Below are 12828 nucleotides of genomic sequence, written 5' to 3' on the forward strand. Positions count from 1 at the left end.
CCACACTGGATCAGGTAGTCAGAGGTGGCACAACCAGCTCCCATGGGGGACTCCCAGCCTCACCTGTGCTGCCCCCACGGCCCTGCCTTCCTCTGCCCCACCTAGGGCGCTGCTGGCTAAACCCCCCTCCCCGACAGAGGGAGCCCTCCCTGCCCGGGGAAGGCCTCGCAGCTGCTCTTCCAGCCCCAGCCTCCGCGCACGTCCGGCCGCCCCTCCGGAGCCGCGCAAGGGTTAAGGCAGCGGCGGCGAGCAGAGGTTCTGGCTGACGTCGTCGCTCTGGCTGAAGGTGGCTCCCCGCCGCTGAGGATGGGAGAGCCTGGCGAGCTGAAACCAGAGCTCCCGCTCAGCTGGGGCTCGGGGAGGTCCCTGTAAGAGCCGCCTGCCCGCCGGCAGCACGCTCGCCCTCCGCTCGCGTCCCTCCCTGGCAGTCGCTCGGGCACCGCCGCCACCGCCGCCGCGGGGAGGATGGAGCTGGGCTGGTGGCCGCAGCTGGGGCTCGCGTTCCTGCAGCTCCTTCTCATCTCGTCCTTACCAAGAGGTACTGTTCAGCGTCCAGGACGGCCCAGGAGGGGGCGGGTTCCCATGGGGTGCGAGGGTCCCAAAGCGGGGCGGGGGCCGGGGGTCGGGGGTGGCTTTCTCCAGTGCCAGCTTTGGGGGCTGGGCTGGTGGTGCTGGGACGCCTGTTGCTCCGAGATAGGGCTGGGTTTTCTCCTCCCTAACTGTGGGACTCCACTCTCTTGGGGATGGGACCAGCTCCAATTTTATTTGCTCTTTGCTTTTATCTTTTTTTGAAAGTACCACATTTCCTTGGGGAATCAAGTCCTTGTGAGTTCCCCGCTCTGACTTGGGAAAGCAAAGTTTCCCCTAAAACACGCCCCCCTCCCCCCAGGTGAGCAAGAAAGGAGCAAGGGAATGAAAAAGCAAATGCAGGGTGCAGGGCAGGGGTGGCAGGGGCGTCTGTCCTGGCCCGTCCCACTGGGGGAAACCTGGGGACCCACTCAGCACATCCACACCCCTTCCTGTAAGGCTGAGGTTAAAAGTGCAAGTTCTTGGGGGTGGAGGTGGGGTGTGTGGATGGGGCGATGCCCTGTGATTGATTGGGATCTGGTCTGGCTTCTTTAACAGGTGATTCTCTGAGCTGCAATCCCCAGGTTAAATGGACTGGGTTGGGGGTGGGGCAGATGAGGCTGGGGCATGACCCAGAGAGCACCCCACCCCAAGGAGACCTTTGACACAACTGAGGGCAGGAGCCAGGGACACCCAGGCTTGTATTGTAGTCACCAGCTGGCAGGCAGCACAGGGGGACTTCTCAGGAGCCTCGATCCCTATGTGGCTTTAGGGTTGCGGTATCAGCAGGTGAGCAGAGGCCTTTCAAGATGGGGGGGTGGGGGTGGGTGGGCTAGGATGCACAGGTGGGAGCAGTCAGGGCATTTGGCACGGGAGCAGGGTCCGTGTTAGCTTTTTCTGCCTGCCTCTGTACTGGCCACTTGTCTGTCCCCTCTGCTCTCCTGAGAGGTGGGTGTGCGGCTGCTGCAGGTGGCGGCCACGTGCCTGAGAATGCAACAGGGTGGGGTGGGGGGCACAGCCCGAGGCACGTGCCTTCAGGACCAAGAAAACCTGGAAACCCCTGACCCCACCCCCACGGCCCACCCTGGTTAATTCTTGCCCTCTGCCTAGAGCCCGTCTGCCCCCACTGAATCCTTCCTCAGTGACTCCTACCAAGAATTCGAGTTTTGCTTCCATGACATCTGGAGGGGCTGCTACTCACTGGCTAGACACTGGCCCCGGGGGCTAAGTGACGACTTTGCACCCAGACTTCCCGTTGTTCTGGCTCTGCCATTTGGAACCAAACCTCCAGGATGGGGCGGGGTGGCCTTAGACCAACTCCAGGGGGCCTGGTTCTTAGAGCGCCAGGGCTCCACGGAGTCAGCGCCTGAGGAATGTATCCGTGCTCCCAACGTGGCAGGTGAGGCGGCTCAAACCCATCCAAGTGAAAAAGCACCACTCAACTGCTGCTTTTTTCCTAGTCCAGGATCTGAAAAAGCCATTTATCCCTGACCTGAGGAGCTCTCTTACCTTTAGCTCTGGAGAAGCTCTGGCGAGGGGTGGGTGGGTGTGGCTTGCTGGTCGTGTGTGTGTGTGTGTGTGTGTGTGTGCGCACGCGCACGTGCGTGCCTGTGTGTCTGTCTGTCTGTCTGACTTGCTGGTCAACCCTGAGCCGCTTCTCGCGTGCAGCAAGGAGGTGGTGGTGGTAGCGCGTCCCCGGGCTCCTTGACAGGGAAGGCAGAGGGACAGGGTAGGAAACTCTTTGCGAACAAGTCCACTCCCTGTTGGAATTGCGAAGCTGGCCCTGTCGGGGAAAGCCTGGAAGCCTCTCAACCCCTCTAATTAGTTTTCTAAAAAAGAGCACTGGATGACATGTAAACATCCGCTGGGATGCGCCGGGAGGTGGCTGTTGCTCACGGGCATGTGACAAAAGTTGGAGAGTGGGCCAAGCGATAAACTAACATCAACAGCGTGGGCAGGGGGAGGACCCAACTCTGCCAGCGTGACTCTGCCTCACAGGAGAGCCTCATGGAAGAGATGGGTCTCTGGGGAATGCAGCCTCCGCATTGGCTTGTGGGGCAGGGACACAGCCGCCGCAGGGGAAGAACCGTGGAAGCGCAGATACTCAGTGGGCAGGAGCAGCTGGCTGAGCCAGGGCGTGTGGAAAGCAAGCAGGGGCGAGGGAGTGGCAAGAAAAATTAGACGTTAGTTTATAATGGGATGGGCTAGCAAATTCCTCGCGGAGAGCTATGAAAATTGGGCCTTCGCGGCACGGGAGGATTTTTGTGGGGCTCATGAAGAGGGTGTTGCCCTAATATATACTCTGGGAGTTCCTGGCTTCCCCGACAGGAGCATAATTTCATGGTGGGATCATGGATTCTAGGAGCTGAGAGAGACTTGAGAGGTTTTTTTTCGATTGAGGTCATTTTAACTCGTCCTTGACTGCAGAGGAGAATGAAAGTAAACATTTTGCTGGCATTCAGTTACGCGCTGTCGTCGGCCCTGCTTTGCACACGAGGCTCGGAAGCAGGTCTAGGACCAGTGCAGGCACACATCAGCATGGTCTCTCAAAAACTTCAATGGGGCAGTTCCCCTTCCGCTTATTGACACAAAAGACTTGACAGTGGGGACTTGAACAGATATTGGGACACCAGTGTTCAAAACAGCATCGTTCCCAAGAGCCAAAATGTTCATTAATGGATAAACCAAACTATCTATACATGCCCTGGAATATCCGTTAGCCTTAAAAATGAAGGCAGTTCTGATACATGCTGTCACGTGAGTGCAATGTGAAGGTGGTGGGCTAAGTGAAAGAAACTAGGAACTAAAAGACAAATGTGGTGGGATTCCACCCGGGGAAGGCACCTGGCGTAGTCAAACTGGTGGAGACAGAAAACAGAAAGGTGGTTGCAAAGGGTGGGTGGGTGGGGAAGCAGTGGGGATTTATTGTTCAGTGGGTACAGAGTTGCAGTTTGGGGTGAGGAAAAAGTGTGTGGATGTGTGATGGTGATGGCTGCCAAACAGTGTGGCTCAGAGGCAGGCATTTGGCATGGTGGATAAGACTTCACGTAGTGGGGCTGGCGCTGTGGTTAAGCCCCTACCCACAGTGCTGGCATCCCATATGGGCAGGGGTTCAAGTCCTGGCTGCTCCATTTCCGATCCAGCTCTCTGCTGTGGCCTGGGCAAGCATTAGAAGATGGCCCAAGTGCTTGGGTCCCTGCACCTGCGCGGGAGACCTGGAAGAAGATCCTGGCTCCTGGCTTCGGATTGGCCCAGCTCCAGCCATTGAAGCCATTTGGGGAGTGAACCAACTGATGGAGGATCCCTCTCTCTCTCTGCCTCTGCCTTTCAAATAAATAAGTCTTAAAAAAAAAAAGACTCTATGTGGGACTCCATCATACACCAGGGTGCCTGGGTTCAAGTCCCGCCTCTGCTTCCAATCCAGCTTCTGGTCCATGTGTACTCTGGCAAGCAGGAGGTGATGGCTCCAGTACTTGGGTCCTGCTCACCCATGTGGGAGGCCTGGATTGAGTTCCAGGCTCCTGGCTTCAGCCTGGCCTGACCCTGGCTGTTGTGGGCAGTTCGGAAGTGAACTGGAAGATCTTTCTCAGTGTCTCTCTGCCTTTCAAATAAGTCAAAATAAATAACTAATAATAATAATAAAAAAGAATGTAACTCAATGCCATAGAACTGTGTACTTAAACATGTTTGGAAGAGTAATTTGCTATGCATGTTTTTCACAGAAAAAAAAATTGACACAGCTACGTGGGACTTGTGAGAGCCAAGACTGTGTAGTTTCTGAGCCCAAGTTCACCTGTCACCTGGCTGATGTATGCTCACATCCAACACGTGGGTTGATTGTGCTGGTGCCCATCTCACCTTGGCAAGGTTTCAGGAGACACAGGATGCAGGATTGAGAGAGCCCTGGCTGACCTGTTTTGGCAGCACTGTTGCTCTGTCTTGGTTGGCTGTGCCAAAGAGGGAGACTATGAGCTAAGGACAAAAATGGGCAACCTTTGGGCTACAAGTCCCACAGGAGTATTTAGTAGGATGCAGTGTGCAGAAATATTTTGAACTTGAACATCTTGAGGTTGGATCCTCTCTATGATCTGACATTCCATCTTTTTGGTCTATCTGTGAGAACTTACCAGCATTTGAAGTATTTTTTTTTTGTTGTTGTTTTGTTTTTGTTTTTGTGTGTGTGTGAGAGAGTTCTTCTATCTGCTGGTTCACTTCCCAAATAGGTGCAACAGCCAAGTCTGGGCCAGGCCAAAGCCAGGATCCAGGAACTCCCATCTAGGTCTCCCAGGTACACTTGGCCATCTTCTACTGCTTTTTCAGGTGCAGGGAATTGGATCAGAACTAGTACAGCCATAACTGGAACCAGCACTCCAATATGGGATACCAGCTTTGCAGTCAGGGACTTACCCCGCTATACCACAAAGCTGGTCCCAGTATTTGAGTTTTTTTTTTTAACTTTTATTTAATGAATATAAATTTCCAGTGTACAGCTCATGGATTACAATGGCTTCTCCCTCCCATAGCTTCCCTCCCACCCGCAACCCTCCCCTCTCCCGCTCCCTCTCCCCTTCCATTTGCATCAAGATTCATTTTCAATTCTCTTTATAGTATTTGAGTTTTTGATCTGCATTCCTGAGTGGAGAGATAGAGGGAGAGAGGAGAGAGGAGAGAGAGAGAGTAGCTGATGGTATTGGTATAAGTATTTGAAGCTTTTTTGTTTAAAAGAAGATCTATTTTATTTGAAAGAGTTATAGAGAAAGAGGGAGACACACACACACACACACATCTTCTATCTGTTGGTTCACTTCCCAAATAGCTGCAATGGCCAGGGCTGGGCCAGGCCAAAGCCAGGAGCCAGGAGCTAGGAGCTACATCCAGGTCTCCCACGTGGGTGCAGGGACCCTAGGACTTGGGTCATCTTCTACTGCTTTCCCAGGTGCATTAGCAGGGAGCTGGACTGGAGGTGAAGCAGCAGGTACTGGAACCAGTGCCCGTATGAGATGCTGGCGCTGCAGGCTGCAGCTTCACATGCTGTGCCAGAATTTGAGTACTTGCTCTCCATTCCCGAGTGGGACTAGGCAGAGACTAAAAGATAGAGGGAGAGGAAAAAGAGAGAGAGAGAGAGTGCATGCTGAATGCGGAAAAGTACAGTGGGTCAAAGTACTAAGGACTGATTGGCTAACAGGACTTTTAAAAGCATCCACAGCATTAGCATCTAATTTATAAGCATCTAATATACTGTCATGCGCATTTTTCTTGGTGCATAGTCTCACCTCTGTGACCTCCAACTCTTTAGTAAGATATTTTCTTCTCATGAATGCCCTTTAGCATGAGCTTTTGGTGGAAATGAGATGGGCCGGCACTGTGGCTCACTAGGCTAATCCTCCACCTGTGGCGCCAGCACTCTGCGTTCTAATCCTGGTTGGGGTACCGGTTCTGTCCCGGTTGCTCCTCTTCCAGTCCAGCTTTCTGTTGTGGCCCGGAAGGCAGTGGAGGATGGCCCAAGTGCTTGGGCCCTCACCTGCATGGGAGACCTGGGGGAAGCACCTGGCTCCTGGCTTCGGGTCAGCACAGTGTGCCAGCCATAGCAGCCATTTGGGGGGTGAACCAATGTCTCGCTCTCTCACTATCTAACTCTCACTATCTAACTCTGCCTGTCAAAAAAAAAAAGTAATGAGATGTGGCTGAGTGTTATGTCTGAGTTGATAAGCTGGGGGCACAGAACTTTTTGGCATGGACACCTAGGACCAGAGGCAACCTAAAGCATCCATGTCCCTTAGGGATACCCAGATACCTTGGGGAGGGCTTTGGAATGCCGCAGGCCTGGACATCTATCCTTGGGTTACACTGGTAAGACAGAAATGGCCAAATGGTGTTGGGGCTGGGGAGGGGCTTATGACTGATTTTTTTAAAGATTTATTTATTATTTGAAACTCAGAATTACACAGAGGGAGATGGGGGCAGGGGGAGATCGATCTTCCATTTGCTGGTTCACTCCCCAGATGGCCACAACAGCTAAGGCTGGGCCAGGAGCTTCTTCCAAGTCTCCCACATGGGTAGCAGGTGCCCAAGCACTTGGGCCATCTTCCACTGCTTTTTCCAGGCCACAGCAGAGTTAGATCAGAAGTGGAGCAGCTGAGACTCAAACTGGCACCCATATGGGATGCTGGTATTGCAGGCAGCAGCTTTACCCATTACACCACAACACCTTTCCCCTAATGGGTGATCTTAAGTCAAAAATTAATTCCATCTGCCCCACTGGGGATATCCAATACCATAAGAGAAAATGTCTCTACTTGCCTCCCCTGAGAGCAGCTGTAGATGTGGGGTGTGCTCAAATCGGGAAGTGTGCCATGTCATGGTTAAATGAGGGAAGGTTATATTGCATTCCTTCCTTGCGAGGAAGGATCTCACACCTTCACTCTGTAAGATGTTTGAAAATCACAAGCGCCCGACCTCCCTCCCCTCTTAGATTATTTTAAAGGGGAGGGGAATCCAATGTTTATACATTCCAGTTCCTGAACTCCAGGGCAGACGACAGAGGCCAGCTGGGGTGTGGAAAGCTACCAGATCAGAGGCAGCGAGTCTATCAGAGTCCAGACCTGCTCTGTGTCTAAGGCATTGTGTTTGTCAGTCTTCACAAGATTGGGGCCAAAGTTGCAGGTTGATAATGGAGAGAAATAAGCAGAAAACACAGAGAGGAGCCAGCGTGGTGGTGCAGCGGGGTTCAGCTGTGGCTTGGAACACTGGCATCCTATATTAGAATGCTAGTTTGAGTCCCGCCTACTCTGTTTCCCATGCAGCTTCCTGAAGTTGTGCCTAGGAGGGCAATGGAAGATGGACTAAGTACTTGGGCCCCTGCACCCATATGGGAGACCCAGATGGAGTTCCTGACTCTAGCTTCAGCCTGGCCCGGCCCTGGCTGTTGTGGCCATGTGTGGAGTGAACCAGCAGATGGAAGATCCCTCTCTTTCTGTCTTTCCTCCTTTCTCTGTTGCTCTTTCAAACAGAAACAAATCAATCAGTAAATCAGTCTAGGGAAAACAATGATATATATGGGACAAACCAGACCTCATACCTGTAAGCAAAACCTCGTAAGTAAAGCAGAGAATTAGAGTGGCTGGAGAGATTCTGTTTTCTGATTCAGTGTGATTTTCTGCTAACCCCACCAAACTCTCCTTTTGTCTTTCTAGGTTGCAATTATTTGTGAGACAGACTCAGAGTCTACTTCAACTCTTAGGGTTGAGAGTGAAGTAGATAGAAGTTGTTCAGCAAATGTTTCACCATTAGTGATAGAAATATCAGTGGTGGTAGCCTTTTTGAAAGGGCTTCCATCGTATCCTAAGAGTCCTAATGCTGAGCTTGACCACCCAGATAAGTGATTGGCTTTGAGGAAGATGCCAGGCATTCTCTGTTAGGCTTTCTGTGTATTTATGAAATCCTCACAACAGACCTGGAAGGCCAGTACTGTTGTTATCATCCCCAGTTCCTGCACAAAGGAACTTAGGCACAGAGTTTCAGTTCTTGCCCAGGTCACATGCTGGATGTCCATGTTTTGAAACCAGCTGGTCTGCCTACATAAGTTGTGCCCTAAAACTCTACCCAATATTGCCACAGTAAGGAGCAGGTCCAACTAGAACAGATGAGCTGGCTGTATTTTAGCTGAATGACAAGGGAACATTCAGTAGCTCAGACTGGCCCAAATAAGGTCATGTACTTACCTTATGAGGGTGGGTGGAGTGGATGCAGAAAAGGAACAAAGATATCAATGTGGGGCCACGTGGAACCTGAGAGGAGACAATCCCTAAAGAAGAACAGGGGTGCTAAGAGGACCAAAAACCCAACCAGCTTATGAGCTAGCTGTCCCCAGTGTCACACCCCTTACTCTGATAAGGTGTGGGATGTGCGGATTTCTTTGTCCCATACTTTTTAAAATCCATATCATGTGTCCATATGCAGAAGACCAGAATTGAGGGTGAGGCATATTTCAAGTCCAGCCCCGACACTATGTGTCTCCATTTCTTTACGGCTTTGTTCTGTCAAGATCATCAATACCTAAACTCTTAAGCCATAAGTTGGGTAGGAGCAGGCCTGGAATAAGTAAGAGGAAGCACTTTTTTCTTCCTTTTTGGCATAACATAGTTGATGGAAATCACAGGGGATGGCAGCTCCATCACTTTCCATTAATGGTAGGATGAGTTTTAGCCAGTTCATCCAGTGCTTGAATGAAGATCTGTTGTCCAGCAGACAGCAATGTCCTGGATCTTATGCCGAGTAGTTAAGAGTCCCTTTTGGCTGGGCTACAGGTGAAGAAACCTATTTTAGTCACCCTTCTTGGATAAAGGCCTTTGTTCCCGCAGCCTTGCTGTTTGTATCATGCCCTTCTCTGAGGTCTTGGCTGGCTCCGGGGATTGACTTAGTGGTTTGGCAGCAGGTGTCAGTGTTAGCTGAAGCCTGGTCAGTCAGTTTGGTGATTGGAAAACCAGAGGTGCTGCTGCCAGACCTATTGAAGAACGCGTTCAGTCAACTTTAGCTCATGGGGAGACGCAACAGTTGTCCTGCTAAGCTAAATTTATGGTTGGTTAAAAAAAAAAATCTCAGCCAGTTTAATGAAAAACCACTGGAAGACAGTGGATATTGGCCTGGTTTGCTTCAAATGAAATGAATTGTTTGAGGACTCCAAGAAGCTAAAGTGTCATTGTTTTTCAAGCTCAGTTCTTCTGTTTCAGAGAGTTGCTCTGAAGGGAATCATTCGTCTCTTGCTTCCTGGGATTCAACAGGACTTCACAGTGATGGGGTGGGGGGCATCTGAAATGTTCTAGGACAAGTTGCCTAAGCTTAGCTTATAGCTGGTAATAGCTACTCCTGTATTTTCTAACATTCCCTTGGCTCACTTGGCTGCAAGCAGAAGGGAGGAATTGGCCAGTAGTGAAGAATCTTTGTTGCAGAACTTCTTGGTCTGATTTTTTGCTTCTTAGGGGGGTTGACTGCTTGCTTCCAAATGGTGTTCAGTACTCCCATCTGTGCACACCTGGCTCCCTAAGACAATCCACTTACAGAATGAAATGGGAGGGGCCAGCGCTGTGGCTCTCTTAGTTAATCCTCCGCCTGCGGGGCTGGCATCCCATATGGGTACCAGGTTCTAGTCCCGGTTGCTCCTCTTCCAGTCCAGCTCTCTGCTGTGGTCCGGGAGGGCAGTGGAGGATGGCCCAAATGCTTGGACCCCTGCACCCGCATTGAAGACCAGGAGGAAGCACCTGGTTCCTGGCTTCGGATTGGCGCAGCGCCAGCTGTACTGGCCATTTGAGAGGTGAACCAATGGAAGGAAGACCTTTCTCTCCGTCTCTCTCACTGTCTATAACTCTACCTGTCAAATAAATTAAAAAAAAAATTAAAAAGAATGAAATGGGTAAGCCCTTGTGGGTGAGATAGAAACTGCAATAAACAAAAATATTCATCAGTAATGGACCCGATAGATTTCCGCATGCTGCACAATAGACTCCAAAAAGTCACAGCAATAAAGGATTCTAACACCAGTCATCACAAATAGCCTTCACCCTGGGAATCACACATGCCTCATCTGTTTGTGTCCATGTACTTATTCAGCAGTCTTGATCAAGCATCTCTTGGGGGCCAGACATATTTCTAGATGCTGAGGCTATCAGAGGAGTAAGACAAAATCATGATTCTAAAGACACTTGTAATCTATTAAGAGAACTCACAGTTCAGTCTGCCATTTCCCAAAATAGGCTTCGTGGAATACTAGTTCTGGGAGAGACTCGATGAAAATAAAAAGAACTGAAGATGCTATGATGAAATAAATCTAAGAGATGTGGAAACTGGCTATGCATAAAGAATATTAAAGAATCTGAAAAGTCCCACAATAAAGAAACGTTTAATTAGCATATTACAAAGTTGTTTGACCGCAGAGCCTTTTATTTATAAGAACTTATGCCATCCAGTGGAATCAGTGCTTCATGGAACTCTTATCTCTTGCCCATAATGAATGACATGATGACCATTTCATCATTGCAGAGGAAAGATTAAGAAGGCTCCTCGTCAGGCTTTTGCTGAGATGTGGGCTAGAAGACGGATGTCCTCATCATATAGTACTCCCTGGAGAGTTGAAGATGGTGGCACTTCCTCATTGCTGTGAATAGAGTCCTCACCAGCACTGACCTCTGTGTGTCATGGAGAAAATTCATTTTCTGTGTTCAGCTTGCTTGGAGTATTGTCTGGGATCCTTGGGAAAACTGAGCATAAGTCCGATTAGTGACCATTCACAGTGACCTGGCAGCTTTAGGGAGTGGTAAGAGCTGTGCCTTGCCTTCCCTATGAGATGTGTCCTGGGTGTCCCCCACACCGAGTCGCCTTTAAAATAAGGAGACTATTTGGGCATCCTTTGATTCCCGAGGGGCATTGAATCTAAGGCCCATTCATCACCAGTTGTCCTTTCACCCTCTCCCTCCCCCAAGGAGGCTTGTCTCCAGTATCGCAGTACTTACTCTTGTGTTTGCCCATGAACCTGATTTGTGCAACCTGTAAGTGGTCTGGCTGTTTGTACCGGGGCTGTATGCGATAGAGTCTGTACATGATTTTGAGTTGTTCTCCATCACTTGTTTGCTGTTTCTGGGCCCTACTTTGTTTCTTCCTTGGCTAAGTATTGTTCTTGTTGTCATGCAGCATGGTTTCTGGCCCTAGCATCACTGCCTTCTCTCTCTGGCTGGATTTGTTTTGCTTGGGATGACTATAGTGGCAATGGGGAAGGAATAAAATCAGTTGTTCCTTTAAAGAATATTCTTGGCTTCAGCCTGGCCCCAGGACTGGCCGTTGTAGCCATCTGGGGAGTGAACCAGTGGATGGAAGTTCTCTCTTTCTGTCACTCCCTCTCTCTCTCTGTAACTCTGACTTTCAGATAAATAAATTAATATTTTAAAAAGAATGCTCTGCCTATATGGACTTTAGGAACCAATGATCTCCTCAAAGATTAATCCCCTGCACACCGTATATATGGAATTATCTTTAGCTGTCTTGGTATGGTTGTATGCCAGTTTACATGTGCACACACACACACACACACGGAAGACTAAAAGTGCAGATGTGGATTGTAGACATTTGTGTGTCTGTGTATGAGTGTGTATTGGCATGGAATATTGAGTATTACACAGGCAAGGATCTGAATCCTGGCTGGTTTTCTTTGGTAAGTTACTTGATCTTTCTAATATGTCCTTATCACCTTTCAGTCTGTAATACATTATCATTGTGTTTATAGAATAAGTTTATTGGGTGTATTAAGTGGGATAATCCATTTAAAATACTTAGCATAGTGTCTGGCAAAAAAGAGCACTCAGGAAGTTAAAGTTCTCTTCTACTTCTCTTGCCTTTCCCCACTAGTATAAGATCCACAAGGAGGCCGGCGCCGTGGCTCAACAGGCTAATCCTCCGCCTTGCGGCGCCGGCACACCGGGTTCTAGTCCCGGTCGGGGCACCGATCCTGTCCCGGTTGCCCCTCTTCCAGGCCAGCTCTCTGCTGTGGCCAGGGAGTGCAGTGGAGGATGGCCCAAGTGTTTGGGCTCTGCACCCCATGGGAGACCAGGAGAAGCACCTGGCTCCTGCCATCGGATCAGCGCGGTGCGCCGGCCGCAGCGCGCCAGCCGCGGCGGCCATTGGAGGGTGAACCAACGGCAAAAGGAAGACCTTTCTCTCTGTCTCTCTCTCACTGTCCACTCTGCCTGTCAAAAAAAAAAAAAAAAAAAAAAAGAAAAAAAAAAGATCCACAAGGAATAGAGAAATAGTGATGGGGTGTTTTCATCTATAGTAGCATGGAACCAACATGGTCCTGTTGAGGCTCACTTCCTCAGTTCACAGTCTCATTCTAGTCGTTACCAATTACCTGTTGGAGAAAAAGAGGAAACCTAAGGATTCACCATATATTGATTTATTGTGACTTGCTCACTCCCTCTGGTTTTATCGTGCATCCACCTTCCAGCCTTATAGAAAATGCTTTCTTTGTGCTGCACCTTTGTATCTTTGTTAGAAAAGGGCCTTGTGCCGGCGCCACGGCTCACTAGGCTAATCCTCTGCATATGGTACTGGCACCCCAGGTTCTAGTCCTGGTTGGGGCGCCGGATTCTGTCCTGGTTGCTCCTCTTCCAGGCCAGCTCTCTGCTGTGGCCCGGAAGTGCAGTGGAGGATGGCCCAAGTGCTTGGGCCCTGCACCTGCATGGGAGACCAGGAGGAAGCACCTGGCTCCTGGCTTCA

General features: G+C 50.1%; 1 protein-coding gene across 3 annotated transcripts in view; it reads left to right on the plus strand.

Annotated features, from left to right (window-relative positions):
- Positions 1–283: 283 nt before the first annotated feature.
- Positions 284–12828, plus strand: part of PAMR1 (peptidase domain containing associated with muscle regeneration 1) — a 92504-nt gene continuing 79959 nt past the window's right edge. For 2 of the 3 annotated variants that reach the window (XM_062196304.1, XM_062196305.1), the window contains exon 1: positions 285–538. In XM_062196304.1, the coding sequence (XP_062052288.1) occupies positions 466–538 (73 nt within the window). In that variant the 5' untranslated portion in view covers positions 285–465. Of the gene's footprint in view, positions 539–12828 lie in introns of all 3 variants that reach the window. The other variant, XM_062196303.1, reaches the window with a different exon arrangement.

This window comes from Lepus europaeus, chromosome 7 (genome assembly GCF_033115175.1).
Source record: "Lepus europaeus isolate LE1 chromosome 7, mLepTim1.pri, whole genome shotgun sequence".
In the NCBI taxonomy this organism is placed as follows: Eukaryota; Metazoa; Chordata; class Mammalia; order Lagomorpha; family Leporidae; genus Lepus; species Lepus europaeus.